We start from the raw sequence: 16,467 nt of genomic DNA on the forward strand, positions 1-16,467 counted from the left end.
TACGGTTTGAAGCTATTAATTGAATGTGGGGCTGAGTTTGGGGAGGAAACCTATCAACTAAATGTGAATATGAATTATTTAATGCCATGGATGGTTGTGGGAAATGGTATAATGTTATTAATTTATTGCTGGGGCTGTAAATGGGAGTACAGTTAATTTAATGTTGAGACTGGTCGGAGAGAAATATATCTATTTATCAAATGTGAATACTAGTATTTTAATGTTGGGGCTGGAGGGGGGCCTCATTATTAAACATGAGTGTTAATGATTTAATTCCAAGGGTGGTTGGAGTTTTCTAAATTAGATGTACCCATTGTTCTTCCAAATAGAGCCCCCAACATTAAAGGGTTCAGACAAGCAGCAACCAAAAAAACCATAAGCCACAAGCAGGGCCATCTTAACAACTTTATGGGCCCCCAGGCAAAGCAGTGCACTGGGGCCCATTTTATTTATATATATATATATATATATGTCACTTTTTTTTACACACATATTATAGTCACTTCTAACTGTGCGCCAAGGGGACACCTATTTTTAATATTTACTATCCACAAGGGGTGGGGTTATCCCTTGACTTCTTTGTCCCCCCGGGCAGCCTTCTCTTCACACCCATTTAAGGGAGCGTGCACCCCCATTTTTCATATCTACAATATATATATATATATATATCACTATTTATTTTACATACACATATTATATATATATAAGGGCCCCCTTAACTTATCTTAAGTCCGATCCCCTTAGCTTCTTTTTTCCCTCGCCGAGTCTCTCTGTTCTGCGGTCCTACATGTTGTGCTCGCAGTGAATGTCGGGTGACATTCACTGCGAGCACAGCACGGAAGAGGGGACCAGGGAGGGAGCCGGATCACCACCTGACCTGAACGGTCAGGTGACCGCAAAAGGTAAGTTTTTTTATTTGTTTTTTTTACAGGATTTTTTTTTTGGGCTCCCTTTCCCCCTGGGCTCTCGGGCACTTGCCCATCGTGCCCAGTTGGAAAGATGGCCCTGGCCACAACTGGTTAAAGTGACAAGAACAGGTAGGAGGGAGGATAGTCTGACAACTGTCATGAATCTAGTGAGACAGTCCAGAATTTTGGACTGTCTCGCTTAGTCAGGATTTGGTCCAACTGCAAGGACAATCAGGCGTCCCGCTTCACACTGTACTGCTCGTGAATGCAGAGCTGTGTGTACCTAATTGTAGTGTACACAATATTGCCTCTATATTTGTCTAAAATGATATACATTTAACATCATTGGGCTTCCCCCATATTAAATGCCCAACGTCCCATAAAGCCTTAATCCAGCTCTGTATAGCAGTTGGAACCACTACTATCATCTAAATGTCATGCAAGTAGTTTGTGCAGATCATGTACTAATAAAAAAAAAAAAGGGAAATACTTCTGTGTATGTTACAATACACACTGGGTATTTTATGACATAAACATCCCAATACTCAAAAAGTAAGTTAAACGAATAAATCAAATAATGGAAATGCATGGGAGCCCTTTAACACAAAACTCCTAATCACCTTCCCAGTCTACGCAAAGCTGATCCGTCTTTGCGCCCTGCGCATTCTAGCAGTGCTAGTACAGAGCACAAGAACCAGGAGGACATCTGGAAAAGTACATCCTGCGTAGTTCCGAGTAAATTCCTGTTATTGCTGTTACCTGGATACAGGGTCATTTTCCTGATCTCGCCAATGGCAATTGGTGCAGAGCTGGGATGGGCGTGGTTAGCTGAGGCGGGGAGACGGTTTGAAGCTAGATTCCGCCCTGCTTCCGGGTCTCTGTTGCTGTTCATCCGTTATTGTGTTTAGAGTCGCAGCTGCCAGTTCTAGACTCCAGTGATTTATTTTAAACAGCGAATGCAATTGGAGTAGTAGGTAACTGCATTTATCGACAGCTTTGTGAACTTTTCAGAAAGTGCTTCATTATTGTGATTTTATTTTTGAATCTTGTGGATAAGCAGTGTAAGAACCTTTTAGCTGTCTGTATGGTGATTATTAGCATGGTATTGCTTTACTTTATTAAACTCGAAAACAAAATTAAAAAAAAAGTAGAATTTGGAGTTTAATTAGCAGAACCGAAGAAATAAATGCGATTTGATGAACACTGAAATTCTAGAGTTTGAAAATGTTTGTAGTTAGGAAACCATGAGTTATATTAAGTAGACATTGAAGCAGATTTAATTTGGCGTGACGTGATGTGTCTCTAGAACATATTATGTCAAGAGTTTTTACTAAAATTTCAACTCCTTTTCCCTTGCACTCCTTAGATATGCGAGGCAATATGACTGGAGGTTTCTGCACCCTTTTCCAGGTGACGCCTGGCAACACCTTGTGGTTTATTGAATGTGCCTCATTTAGTCTATTAATATAGTATATATTTGGCTTTCAATCGAAGATCTATGTTTTCAAGACTTTCTTAAAGGAACGTTTTAATATATCAACTCTTTATTTGAATAAATAATTGTAATTTCTTTTGATTTGTCGCCTTTATAGAATAACATGGCCACTGTGGATAAATATAAAGATTTAGGATTACAACAGTCCAGCAGAACAGGTCGGTACAATTCTACACTCGTTTTTTCTATACCCCTTGACACCCCTCCATCTACCCCATGCCCATTCTCTTCCTGAACATAATTGATAATTAATTCCCCAACAACCACACGCGCTCTCTCTAGTTATCCGTCATTTGTGTTGAGGACAAGGTGAATTCCAGTCAGCGGCGCTAAATTTTGTCTCATAAAATGAGACGTTAGTCATGTGTCACTCATGAAACTAAGTGCTCAGCGCTGCATTGACAGCCTGGTGACTAATCAGAGCAGGGGCGAATCTAGAATTTTATTTTAGTGGGGACGATTTAGTCCCCTTCCTCTTTTTGACAGCTCAGGCTGTCTGTGGCTGCACACCATGTGCAGGTGCGTTTGGCAGAGACAGGCAGGGAGAGTGTGCTGCCTGGCCACTCTGTTTTAAACACAATCAGAGCAGCTGGGCAGCACACTCTCTGTCTGCCTGTCTCTGCCGAACGGACCTGCACATGGTGTGCAGCCACCGGCAGCAAGCCCCTGCTAGGGAGGGAGATCGCAAACCCCCCCCCGGATCCAATCAGAGTGCAGCTGATTCATTCTGATATAGTGCCAGATCGTCTGACTTTGCTGAGAACTGGTGGATCTTCGTACAGGGGTGAGGATTAGTTGAATCCCCAACACCCTATCCAGAGTGAGACCTGATGCCATGCGGGTTAGGACAGATGCATGGGAACTAGAGATGAGCGGGCACTGTTCGGATATTTCCGGCGGGCAAAAAAATGAAAACGAGGCTCTGTCGTCCAAGTCTCGCGTCGAATCTCGCGAGGGGTTTGGTGGGATGGCCCAGAACAATTCCATCTTGTACCTCTTTTTTTGGCATTATGTGCTCAAGCTACCTCGGTGCAACCTTTTGGCCTAAAAACAATATTGTGAGGTGTTCAGAATAGACTGGAAATTAGTGGAAATGATTGTTATTGAATGTTATTGAGGTTAATAATAGCGTAGGAGTGAAAAAAAACCCACAAAACTGGTTTTTAGCACTTTTTATGCTTTTTTTAAAAATAAATCGGAACCAAAACCTTTCGTCGGATGTTTTGGCAAAACAAATCAGAACCCAAAACACTAAAAGTGCCGATGCACACCCTTAATGGGAACAGAAACTATTGTAGTATTTCTGTTCTGGGACCTCGTGTATCTGTCCTGTACCATTATAGCTACATGTTAAGGATAGCAAAATCCCAGGCAAGATTGGTGGTTAAGCACTTTCTCCCCTAACCCCCTCTCCCCCTCCTCATTTTTTATTTTTTTTTGCTCAGTCCTCGTAAGTTTGTAAGTTGTTGACAATGGCTTCTGCGTTCTTTTGTTGCAGCCGCTGAACTTCAACACACTAGCAGTTCTTCCTACACAGATTGGCAAACTCCTCAAGTGTCAGGAAAATCTCTTTGTCGAGTTGCTGTAGCTCATGGAATCAAAAAAGGTGGTGACCTCCCCAAAGGAATTCCCTGTTCTGAAAGTGTGCAAGGTGAGTTAAGACATGTTCACAGACCATGTATGTTTGGGTTATGATTATCATGGTCTCCCTTGTGTTATAATTTCTTGCCGCAATATAGATGTTTATATAATTCATTTAATTTAACTTTTTTTTTTTTTGTAGACTTCTGCAATGCCAGTAGTAACATGTCTTTCCAGCCAATCAGAAGCCAGGTTACCATTCCCACAGCTCATGTTGTACCTTCCACTTTAGTAACGTCTTCCAATAACATGCAAATGCATGCAAAAGCCACAATATGTACAGATTCAGCTTTTTCCAACCTTCCCTATTTACACATGTCAGACCCCTCCACAAATGAAGATACTAGAAAGTTTGAAACGCCCAATATTGAACCTACTTTGAACCAGTCTGGTCTGCTAAATACTTTCTGTACAGAGGGCAGAAATAATGTCCCTACAGGACCTACAGAGGTTGAACCATACAGAGCTCTTCCTGAGAGCAAGGCAATTGAAGGATGGGAGCACACTCTCAGAACTGGGGTCCTGGGTGCCACGCATCTAAAAAGTCAAGGATGGAGGTCAGATTCATACAGTGTTCAACCAGGGGCTGAATACAGTGCCTGGAAGCTGCAACAACAACAGTATACAGAGAACTTGAGACTGAGGATGGAGAAACTTCAGGTAATTTCAAAGTTTGCATTTGCTCTATCAACACTATTGGAATAGAATTTGTTATAAAGGGTCAAATACAGAAGAAATCTGTGTATGCTATATACTTGCTCATATCACTTCTGTACAGTGGCGGATCCAGGGGGGGGGACGGGGGGACGGACACTATGTGCAGGTCCGTTCGGCAGGGAGAGAGTGCTGCTCTGATTGTGTTTTAAACACAATCAAAGTGGCAGGGCAGCACACTCTCCCTGCCTGTCTCTGCCGAATGGACCTGTACATAGTTTGCAGCCGCAGGCAGCCTTAGCTGTCAAAAAGGGGGTGGGACTAAATCGCCCCCTGTAAAATAAAATTCTAGATCCGCCCCTGCTTCTTTATGCCTCACTGTTCTTCTTTTTTTTTTCTTTTTTTCTTTTTTAAGCTTAAGAGAGACTTCTCCACAACCCCTGTGTATTCTGTAGGACTCCACCAGGTTCCAAATGAGTGGGAGAGAGCTGTGAAGGCTAGTGAAACTATTCTGCTTGAAAAGGAAATGCTATTGGAAAGGTATGAAATAGTGTTTAGAGAAGGTTGTGTGTGTGTGTACTAAGGTGAATAGTGTTCATGTGATGCCAATTACACCATAAATCCAAAAAACTGTCCCGCCTGTAAATTGTGCACTGTTGAAAGATCTTATGAACTTATCAGAAAGAATCTGATCTTATCTGATAGAATGAAACTTTCTAGCCTTCTAAAAGCTAGCTCACATGGAACTTGCCACTGTGTACAATTGTGTGTGCAAAAACCCTCCATCAAAATTATGTAGTTCTGTTTTAAAATATATAGAATATTTGCACCATATACTGTATTTTTAGTTTTATTTTGTTGGAATAAGTGACCCTACATAATGTATTTTCAATTTCTTAATCAGTTTCCATTACTATGTACTGATGAGATGATGGTACTTACGTCTTTCACTTGGTTTACCCCGAGCTAATTGAGTGAATAGAGCAAGATGTCTCACCTGGTGAGACTGCATGTTGTACAAAGATCAATCGTAAGGTTGACATAGTCCATAAAGTTGAACCTTTCATAAATTCTAAATGTATAGACCCAAAGAAGGGCAAGTTAAAACCTGTGTACTTCATGTGCCAATTTAGCCTCATAGGAGGGAAAAATCCTTTCATACACCAAAAATGGGGTAATACATTCCCTGGATTAGTTCTCTCCAATATGTCCTATATTAATATATATTCTACATATATTTAACCATTCCATTAACTTTAAGGAGATTGCGCACCTCTGCATTATAGCTTACCAATGTCCTTGTTACAGTGAGGTACCAAAAACTGCATCCCATTTAAATACTGTTGCCTAACTAGTGACTTATACAATGGTAATACTATGTTTCAATTATATGCATTTATCCCCTTTATATGCAATTCAGGATTGTATTCTCTTTGAGCTTTTTGTCAATCAGTATTCTTAATTCCTTTTCAGTTTATTTATTTCATTTAATGTATAAGTAGTACAGTTATTACCATGGCCTACGCACATAAATTCTACATTCAGTTTCATCTGGTATTCCATGACTCTGTTTGCTATTTTGTCTAAATCTTTCTGTAGCAAATTATTTTCCTGATCTGTGTTAATAACTCTACGTTGCTTTGTGTTATTCGCTTTACTTTCAAAGGCATTTAAAAAAAAAAAAAAAAAAGTTTGAAAATGATAGGGCCCAATACTGATCAAAAGTTGCACCCATTATTTGCTTTGCTCCAAAATGTAAGAAGCAAACTGTGGTCCTGCACATAAAGATTGCAAATTGGTGGGGGTACAGGGGCAAGCAGACATTTTACATTTTTTATTTTAACTGATCACAAGACACTTCACTTAATGTACTGATGTAATATAGTAATTACTTTTTTTGTTTTGTTTGTATATGATATTGTGTCTTTAAATCCCAAACAATAGTCCTACAATTTGTTTTTGGCACATAATGGTTCGTTATTGGAAGTATTTGACCAATCTTTTTTTTTTTTTTTTTTTTTTTGCCCAATTGTGGTGTGTTGGCAATCTATACATTTTTTAGTCCATTACTTTAAAACAGGAACCTAGATGTGAAACATATTATTATAACCTTACATTCTATAGATTTAGCTCTAGATAAATCTTAGTGGTTAGTACTTCTGCCTCACAGCACTGGTGTCATGACTTCGATTCCGGATCATGGCCTCATCTGTGTGGAGTTTGTATATTCTCCCCGTGTTTTCATGGGTTTCCACTGGGAGTTCCGTTACCTGCCACACTCAAACAACTTACTGGTAGGTTAATTGGCTGCTATTAACTTGACCTTTTAGTCTCTGTCCGTCTTTGTGTGTATGTTAGGGAATTTAGATTGTAAGTTCCAATGGGTCAGGGACTGATGTGAATGATTTATCTGTACAGCACTGTGGAATTGGTGGTGTTATATAAAAGGATGATGATGTTTACAATTGCTTTTTAATAATAAACTTAAGGTATGTGTTTTATCAAAAGCATTCTTAAATTGTTACTGCACTGTGTATGGGAAACTGAAAGTTAAAGGCTCCAATATTATATTCATGATTGCAGGCAGCGGCAGCACATTTCACAACTGGAACAGAAACTAAGGCAGAGTGAGGTGCAGATACACAGCACCTTGTTAAGCCAATCCAGTCCGTACAATGACATGTGTCTGATCAGGTTGCAGGTAATTGTATAGAGTAAACTTCTTGCCCACTTCATCTCTGAAATAAACCAGTCACTGGTGGCAATCTTTGTTTTCAGGACCTGCAGCGGGAGGTTACTTTTCTGCGAGCGCAGTTTGCAGATAAGACTGATTCATCTAACCAAGTAAAAGCAGAATTGGAGAAGAAACTGTGCGCGCAGGAGGTGGAATGTAGGGGCTTGAGAGAAGCTATGCAGGACGCAGCCCAAAAACACTCAGAAGGATTCAAAAAGCAGGAGGAGCGAGTGAGTTTGTAATATACATTCTTCCAAATGGCTTGAATTGTTTTTCTAAAAATAAAAACACCCATGTCCGTCTAAAAGCAAAATAAATGTATAAATGTTTTTATTCTTTAAGCATAGTTATTACTGTCTATTTTGACAGGTGAAAGGAAGAGAGAGGCATATTAATTCCCTGAAGAAGAAGTGTCAAAAAGAGGCAGAACAGAATAAAGAAAAGCAGCAAAGGATTGAGACACTGGAGAGATACCTGGCCGATCTTCCCACTGTGCAGGACCACCACAGACAGGTCCAGGAGGTAGTCCTTCCCACTGTGCACTGCAGCTTGATGCTAATCTCTACCCAAAGATGTAAACTTTTTTGTTTTGGGTGGAGTTCAGTAAGTTAAAATAATTCTGACTACTAATTTTGGGTTTGGTGTTTCTTAAATACACTAGTATACTTATATATGGATGATAATTAACTCTTTTTTTGTTTTTTGTTTTTTAGTGAGGAATTACAAACTGTTAAATTAGTGTCAGCGGGAAAATTCCATTTTTTTTTTTTGTTCCCCTCTACTGCTTCCTGGCAGAAGGTTTTTATATGATGTGTTCCACATAATGCAGGCCCCCAGAAGCTTTTAGTAGTAAAGACATTTTGCCCAGAATGTATCTCTGTTAACAATACTTGCTGACACCACCCTCCATTCAACGTCGGCCTTTTATAACTGAGCAGACTGTTTTATATCATCCAGTTTATAATGGGTGAACTGTGCAATGCTCACTATAGAGCTGCAAGGATCCATAAGCAGAGCCCTCGAAATTGGAAGGGGTGGTCATTTTATCCTGGTCATCCAAGTGTACACTTGTACAGTTAGCTGAAGAATGTCTCCTCCTTATAAGTGGGACAGCAGTGTTCTCCCATCTCATTGAAGCTCAGCACAACATAGTGACTTAAGGCAGGGGCATGTCATTTTTGACAAGGGATATGGGAGAAAAAACGTAATTTTAAGTTTGTCATTTAAGCTGTGATGTCCTATTAAGAAACACACTGCTTCCTTCAGCTGAAAGAACTGCAAGAGAAGAACAGCCTCCTGCAGGAGCAAATAAATGATCTGGAGGGAAAACTGGGAGATGCAAGAGCAAGCTACAGGGAAAATGATGCTCAACTTGCAGCTGAGAAACTCAAAGGACATGAACATTTAAATACAATTGAAAGGTACACATTGGGAAAGCTTAAAAGACAGTATAATATGTAATTTTTAACATTTGAGAATTTTACTTTTGAGAAGAGGGTGTTTGGTTTGTTTTTTTTTTTTTGTTTTTCTTTGACTGGCAAGCTTTTCACATTAGTTTACAGAAGGAACTAAAGAAGTTGGAAACTGCTTATTGGCGAGAGGAGGAAAAGCGCCTTACCGTAGAGGCAGAAGTTTTACGGCAAGAAGTGGAAACTCTATATAATGAGCAAGAATGCTTGAAAAAGGTAAAGAATTAAATTTTCTTTGAAGATTCCTCTGAAAAAACTTGCTACGTGCTCACACTTGTTTACTTGTAGGTGGTTGAAAACCAAAAGAAAAAGATGGAGCAGATGTGCATTAAAGTGAAGGTAAGTGAGCATTTGGATGAGTATGTAATTGGTGACAATTAACCCCTACTAGTCTCTTGTTTCTGCTTTTACTTTTTTAGTGTACACAATTTAACTTGAACCATTCCTTAGTGTTATTGAGAGGTGTCTCTCATTCAGTCTTTAGAACCTCTTCATCTGGGGTTTGCGAAAGAAACTTTGCTTTCCTGTTCATAACCTGTTTAGACATTTGTTGTTTGTAAATGTCCAATCTGGCACATACATGCTGTTGCTACAATGCAGAAGCACCGGTTTGCTTCTTCATTGTAGTTTAAAGTCCTGTTAATGTCTTTAGAGATTTATCCTGGTAGGTTTGCCTGGGTCCTTGTTTGGAATAGTGGAGTAGGATGCAAGCCATTACTAATAAATCCATACAATTTTAAAGTCTAACACCTAATCCTCTTCTCTGATAGAACAAAACCCTGTTTCTGCCTCTTAACTTCCTGAGACCTTGATTTAAAGTGCTCATGTTAGGTATTTCTTTTTTTTTTTTTTTTCCCATTCTAGATGGATATAGTTGAGGGTAACGTGCACAATATGGACAGCATTGACAAGCTTATTTGTGGCTTTTGTCAAGTGCCTCTGAGTAGACAGAGGTTTATTTCAATATTGCCAAACGAAAGGGGTTAAACGGTCTGCCCATTTTTCTCTTCTGTTCTCCATATATCTCTCTAATTGCCCTCTCGGCAGTTTTGTTCGTAAAATATGTAGAAATGCATGCAAACTAATGTAACGCTTTAGACTTGTTTTAGTAATGAGGTTTTTTGTTTTGTGCGCTTTTCAATACAACCTATTGTATTGATCGTGTGTGTTAACATATGAAAAATAGGGAAAGTTGTTATAAATAACCTTGTAAAATTTGTTTGTGGCATTAACATTGTAGCATAGAATGGTGAGAATAAGTCCCTAAGAAACTTATTCATCGCTATCCCATAAAGACAACTAAAAATATATAGTCTCTCAGTTCCAGAGTGACTTAGCAGAGACCATAAGAAGACTGAGTTTGGTTTATGAGGTTTTGGTTTCAGTTTTATCTCACTGAATTCGGGTGAGCAGTTTTCCTAATAATTTGGATGTTCAAAAATTTGTTTCCCTCTTACCTGTTTACCACATATCCCTTCATATATGATTTAGAGTTTGTTTTCAAGCAAGTTTTGGGAATCCTATTCATATGTTTTGAAATACTGATAACCAATTTAAGGGAAGCAGATTCATTGCACACCCTTATGCATTTACTTGTGGTTTACGGCATACATTTTTTTAACCCTTAATTTAAAGGGAGCATAAAGGAACAAACATCCAAATACAATAAACAATGAAACATGAATATACAAGGTGTTTCCTCTTAATTTTGTCACACATAAAAGTGGGGGAGGGGAAAGGAGTAGAGAGAAAGGTGGGAGGGTAGACACACGGGGCACTAGTAGTGGTTGCAAAAAAGGTCAAACGGTAAACTTACAGATATAGGGAGGACAGCCATTAGCAGTTAAATCGGACATCAACAAATACATGATGCCTACCCAGAATATGCCGTACCCAGCCTGGAGGATACGGAGACCAATCAGGGTCTATATCGCATGGAGATCCACTGCTCCTGACGTTAGAGATGGCGCAATGGTGGATGTACGGCTGCGACTTTCCCTAAGGTCCTAGGGGGGGGGCCCATATACGATGAAACTATATATAATTGATCATGGGGGTAGCAGGTTATACTTTCCATGCTTGTGATATACCAGACATAGTTTTGAAGGGCCTGAATAGAGGGGGTGGGGGTAGGGGGGGGCTAAGGGCTCTTCCAGTGATTAGCTATGATTGATATGGGAGATCAACTTTATTTGAGGTATGGTATACAGTTTTGTTTTTATTTTTCTTCCCGTTTTTGTTTTGTCAATTCTGTGCTATGTACCAACCTAAAGGTATAATATGCTTCTCCATATGTATGCATAATTACTGTTGACTTTTTGTGATGCGTTCTTTTCTATCTGTTGCTTCATATTAATATCTGTACTCCTAATATGCGGAAAAGGATGGTTTCAAAAACTCTGTTGTCAATCTAGATTTGAACAGATAGTCGTTTCACCAGCGTTTGTGTCGTCATAAAGTATTTTTTCTGCATTCTTGGCTGTGTTAAATTATTACAGGATTTGGAAGAGCAGGTGTGTCAGGAAGAGGGTACAGGACAGGCCTTAAATGAAGAATCTCAACAGAAAGAAGCTGCTCTACAACAGTTAAAGGCAGCTGTGAAAGAGGCAAGTTTCTTTTTTTTTTTTGTTTTGCAAAGCGGATGCCAGAGTGAACTGTAAAACATAAAGAATAAAAGTATGTAATTGTGTTTGGAACCACAAACAAACATATCAAATACATTGAAGGAATACCAGATACATTACAAATAATTCATCTGAAAAACCATCATAGAAAAAATGCAAAGAATATAATTCTATACTCTTCAATATAGATTTGTATTAGTATGGTGTAATTTGCTATGATATTCTGTTATAAATTCTTTTTTTGCCTGTTAGAAGTTGTATCTTGAAAATGGCCACAAAAATCACAAAAATATTACTTGTATCCCATGATGCTGAAGGGAGTATATAGAAAAGACAGTCCCACTCAGTGAATGATCTCAGTTCAATTCGGCTACTAAACGCTCCACATACTCAATTGGAGCTAATAATCAAATAGCTATTCTTATGAGCAGTTCTTGGTATGACCACCTATATTTGAGGAGATAATGACGTCTTACCAGTTTACTGTAATAGTTAGTTTCATTCTCTCCGTCCTCAGAGTGTTGAAGCCGCACTGGCCGTCCTCGGGTCATTCCAATGTTTACAGCAAGAAATTTCCTCCCTTTTCAACCGTGTCCTGCATATAGTGGTTTCTCTAACTCATAAAGCATATGCTGTGTCCAATGATCAGCACATAGATTCCTCAACAATTGTTAGCAGATGTTAAGTTACTGGCATAAGTTCCACAGCGTTATTGTTTAACAGTAGCAAATATCGATAAGTAAATCAAAGCAGGACCAAGGTAAATTCAGGCCAATATCACCAGCAATAAAGTATATAATTCCACAGTCGAAGCATTTCATGGCCTCAGGGCAAAGACACATTACACCAGGCTTCCTTATATATCCATCAGTGTATTAATTGGTATTCCTTACACCTGTCCCATTTTAACCATTTAATCTGCAGCATACAGAGGTCATATCTGGTGCCAGAAGGCAAATTTTGTTTGTATATATTTTTTTAACTGTAAAACAGTGTATAGAATAAGGGGCTGCTGCAGTGGACCTACTGTAGTGGAAGTAAAGTATGCATAACGTTCTGACACTTCACATATATCTTTTTCAGTTGGCAGTACAAAACCAGGACCTGATGGAGCGCAATGTCACACTAAAGGAGAAATTAAATCTTGCTTCTGTTGAGGCGCAACCTACAGATGTGGAAGCCAGTCAACTTTTCACCCTTTATAAAGAGATGAATCATTGTCAGAAGGATCTGAGATCTATCTGCAGTCTGTTGAGCCAAAGAGTACAGGGTGTAGACCCCAACTTGTCCATGTTACTGGGAATACACTGTGAGTTAACCAGCTTAGACAGGAGCAAATATCAAGAGTACCAAATTTACTGCTTTTGCAGCTATACTATATTCTTATAGGTAGATGGGCAATTTGAGGGTATAAATTGACCCCTTTTTGTTTTTATTTTTTTTCCCTCTGATCATAACCTGCTGCACCAATCCTACACACTTTCCCCTTGGGGCTCTTTGTGTCTGAATTTTCAGTAACCATAACACTCTCTTCTAAACTTGTTTTGAGTCTTTCTTTAATATGATCTTTGTAGAGGAACTTGACTGAGTGAACCCTCTATTTTTTTTATATTGCCCAATCTGGTTGCCATAGAGAGATGATTTGGTAATTCTCTTTGTTCTCCATAGCGGCTCCTATTTTGGATGATCAGGAGGAGGCATTGGATGCATTCTCTCTTGCAAGATATCTTAATGACGTAGACCAGTTGAAGAGAGACATTGAGGAACTGCGCACCACCATTAGTGATCGTTATGCGCAAGATATGGGAGATAACTGCATTACACAGTGACTGGGACATTCAGGACTCGGATCTGCAAAGGATGGAGGTGAAAATCACGACTTATAAAGAAATCACTGTGCCTTATGTGGCGACTATGAACTTTTACAAAAAACAATGAGGCACATTTTTTAAACATGTTTACAGGAAGAGGTCTGAAACTCTGCCCACATGGTTGTACCTGCAGTCTGTATTTATATTGGATGTAAAATGATACGTTTATGTTTTGTCTTTGTTACAATAAAGTATTTGAAGCATATTTTGTTTTATGTATTGTTCTAATGTTCTATTGCTGAATGTATGAAATATATTAAACACATTTGTCATATTTATCTGAATATTACACATTATGGGCCTGATTCATTACTCATCTTATGTGGAAGTTGCAATGCCTATTTTAAGAACAAGTCGCGATTCAACAAGGACCAGAAAGTTAATACACGCCCATCTTAAGCCATTTACACAACGAGAAATAAGATGCAACGGATCTTAAGCGGTCAGTTCATCTAAAGAACCGTTTGTTATTCAATTAGTTTACACTTCTAACAGAAACACGGTCGATTGACAGGGTCGCGTGAACTTTATTACCTTGTAAATTAGGATTTTGGTTTGTTAATATGTGTAGACTGTAAGGCACAGACAAATGGAGCAAAGGAGAGATGATTGTCTGGTCCCCAGTGAAATTACCTGATGTGGAGCTGTTCCACAGACCTGTAGGCAGGGCCGTATTCACTGTTATGCAACCTAGGCACCTGCCTAGGGCCCAGAGGTCCCCAGCCCCCCCCCCCAGGGCCAGTAGTAGGGAGGAGGGGCGCCAAGTAAGTAACCGTTCCCCTCCGCCTGCCATCCCTTGCTGCCGTTCGTCTGCCGGCGAGGGGAAAAAAATTGATCACCTGATCATCACTTTGGCAGTCTTCTCCCCTCATCTCTGCTCCGTTGCATTCCATTGAATGTCGGGCCTGACGTCATATTCAGTGAGCACTCACTGAGGAGCAGAGAGGAGCTGCGCATGCAATAGACAACAACAGAAGAGAAGAAAAAGGAGAAAGCAATAGGAAGGTAGGTAAATTAACGAAGGATAGGCGCAACAATTGCATACTATGATAAAGGGGACAGAACAAGAGAAGGGAAGGAACAAATAATGGAGGACACAGTGTGAGGAGAAACAGAAGGGGAGGAAGACATAATGGAGGACACTAAGTGAAAACAAGGGGAGGAACACATAACGGAGGGTACGGTGTGACGGGAAACAGAAGGGGAGGAACACATAATGGAGGGCACAGTGTGAGGGAAAACAAGGGGAGGAACAAATAATGACGGGCACAGTGTGAGGGAAAACAGAAAGTCAGGAATATATAATGGAGGGCACAGTGTGAGGGGAAACAGAAGGGGAGGAACAAATAATTGAGGGCACAGTGTGAGAGGAAACAGAAGGGTAGAATCAAATAATGGAGGGCACAGTCAGGGGAAGACTCGACTCAGCATCCTATTTTAATGGGAAAAAATGTACGTGGCCCAGTGACCCAGCCCAAGGTAGCCCACTATGCGTATGACACTGGCCCGGGGGGCAGATGCCCAGCTGCCCCTGGGCACAGTGTGTGGGGAAAGAAGGGGAGGAACAAATAATGGAAGGCACAGTGTGATGATCTAAGGGCAAAAGTATGATGGAGGGCACAGTGTGATGATGAAGGGGGTACAGAGTACTAAAGGGCAGAGATGAGCGGGCTCGGATTATTGCAATCCGAGCCCACCCGAACAGTGCGGATCCGAGGGCGTTCCGAGCACTGTTTGGGTACTTCCGGCGGGGAGAAACACTGAAAGCGAGGTTGAGACTCAAAATCCCGCCGTCGGATCTCGTGAGACTCGGATTGTATGAATTCACTGTTCCTGCAGTCCAGAAATATTAGTACTGCAATATATAAATACGTTCACTGTTCCTGCAGTCCAGAAATATTAGTACTGCAATATTAAACTACGTTCACTGTTCCTGCAGTCCAGAAATATTAGTACTGCAATATATAAATACGTTCACTGTTCCTGCAGTCCAGAAATATTAGTACTGCAATATTAAACTACGTTCACTGTTCCTGCAGTCCAGAAATATTAGTACTGCAATATATAAATACGTTCACTGTTCCTGCAGTCCAGAAATATTAGTACTGCAATATTAAACTACGTTCACTGTTCCTGCAGTCCAGAAATATTAGTACTGCAATATTAAACTACATTCACTGTTCCTGCAGTCCAGAAATATTAGTACTGCAATATATAAATACGTTCACTGTTCCTGCAGTCCAGAAATATTAGTACTGCAATATATAAATACGTTCACTGTTCCTGCAGTCCAGAAATATTAGTACTGCAATATTTAACTACGTTCACTGTTCCTGCAGTCCAGAAATATTAGTACTGCAATATATAAATACATCCACTGTTCCTGCAGTCCAGAAATATTAGTACTGCAATATTAAACTACGTTCACTGTTCCTGCAGTCCAGAAATATTAGTACCAGAGATTAAACTACGTTCACTGTTCCTGCAGTCCAGAAATATTAGTACTGCAATATTAAACTACGTTCACTGTTCCTGCAGTCCAGAAATATTAGTACCAGAGATTAAACTACGTTCACTGTTCCTGCAGTCCAGAAATATTAGTACTGCAATATTAAACTACGTTCACTGTTCCTGCAGTCCAGAAATATTAGTACTGCAAGATTAAACTACGTTCACTGTTCCTGCAGTCCAGAAATATTAGTACTGCAAGATTAAACTACGTTCACTGTTCCTGCAGTCCAGAAATATTAGTACTGCAAGATTAAACTACGTTCACTGTTCCTGCAGTCCAGATATATAAGTACCAGAAATTAAACTACGTTCACTGTTCCTGCAGTCCAGATATATAAGTACCAGAGATTAAACTACATTCACTGTTCCTGCAGTATAAAGGAATTTGTACTCCACGATCTCGATCAGAGATAGTCCTGCAGGCCATGTCACCGGCATGACTGAGTCCTCCGGGGGATCCTGCAGCGGTACGGCTACTACTGCCGCTGCTGCTGTTGCTGCTGGTAGTCGGTCATCTTCCCAGAGGGGAAGTCGTAAGAACGCTACGTCTTTCACTAAAC

The 16,467-nt window shown here is 40.0% G+C and overlaps 1 protein-coding gene across 2 annotated transcripts; it reads left to right on the top strand.

Annotated features, from left to right (window-relative positions):
- Window positions 1-1,757: 1,757 nt before the first annotated feature.
- On the top strand, window positions 1,758-13,680 carry CEP85 (centrosomal protein 85). 2 transcript variants are annotated; one of them, XM_075195765.1, is made up of 15 exons: window positions 1,758-1,882; window positions 2,275-2,318; window positions 2,501-2,561; window positions 3,902-4,054; window positions 4,187-4,704; window positions 5,114-5,238; window positions 7,282-7,399; window positions 7,477-7,662; window positions 7,802-7,954; window positions 8,699-8,853; window positions 8,988-9,117; window positions 9,190-9,240; window positions 11,400-11,507; window positions 12,609-12,834; window positions 13,194-13,680. In XM_075195765.1, the coding sequence occupies exons 2-15, from the start codon at window positions 2,277-2,279 to the stop codon at window positions 13,352-13,354; spliced, it is 2,187 nt and encodes a 728-aa protein (XP_075051866.1). In that variant the 5' UTR covers window positions 1,758-1,882; window positions 2,275-2,276; the 3' UTR covers window positions 13,355-13,680. The 2 variants fall into 2 exon arrangements, with proteins under 2 accessions (XP_075051866.1, XP_075051867.1); XM_075195766.1 differs by lacking the exon at window positions 2,275-2,318 and having other exon boundaries at window positions 1,759-1,882.
- The last annotated feature ends 2,787 nt before the right edge of the window (window positions 13,681-16,467 follow it).

This window comes from Mixophyes fleayi, chromosome 2, assembly GCF_038048845.1.
Source record: "Mixophyes fleayi isolate aMixFle1 chromosome 2, aMixFle1.hap1, whole genome shotgun sequence".
Taxonomy (NCBI): Eukaryota; Metazoa; Chordata; class Amphibia; order Anura; family Limnodynastidae; genus Mixophyes; species Mixophyes fleayi.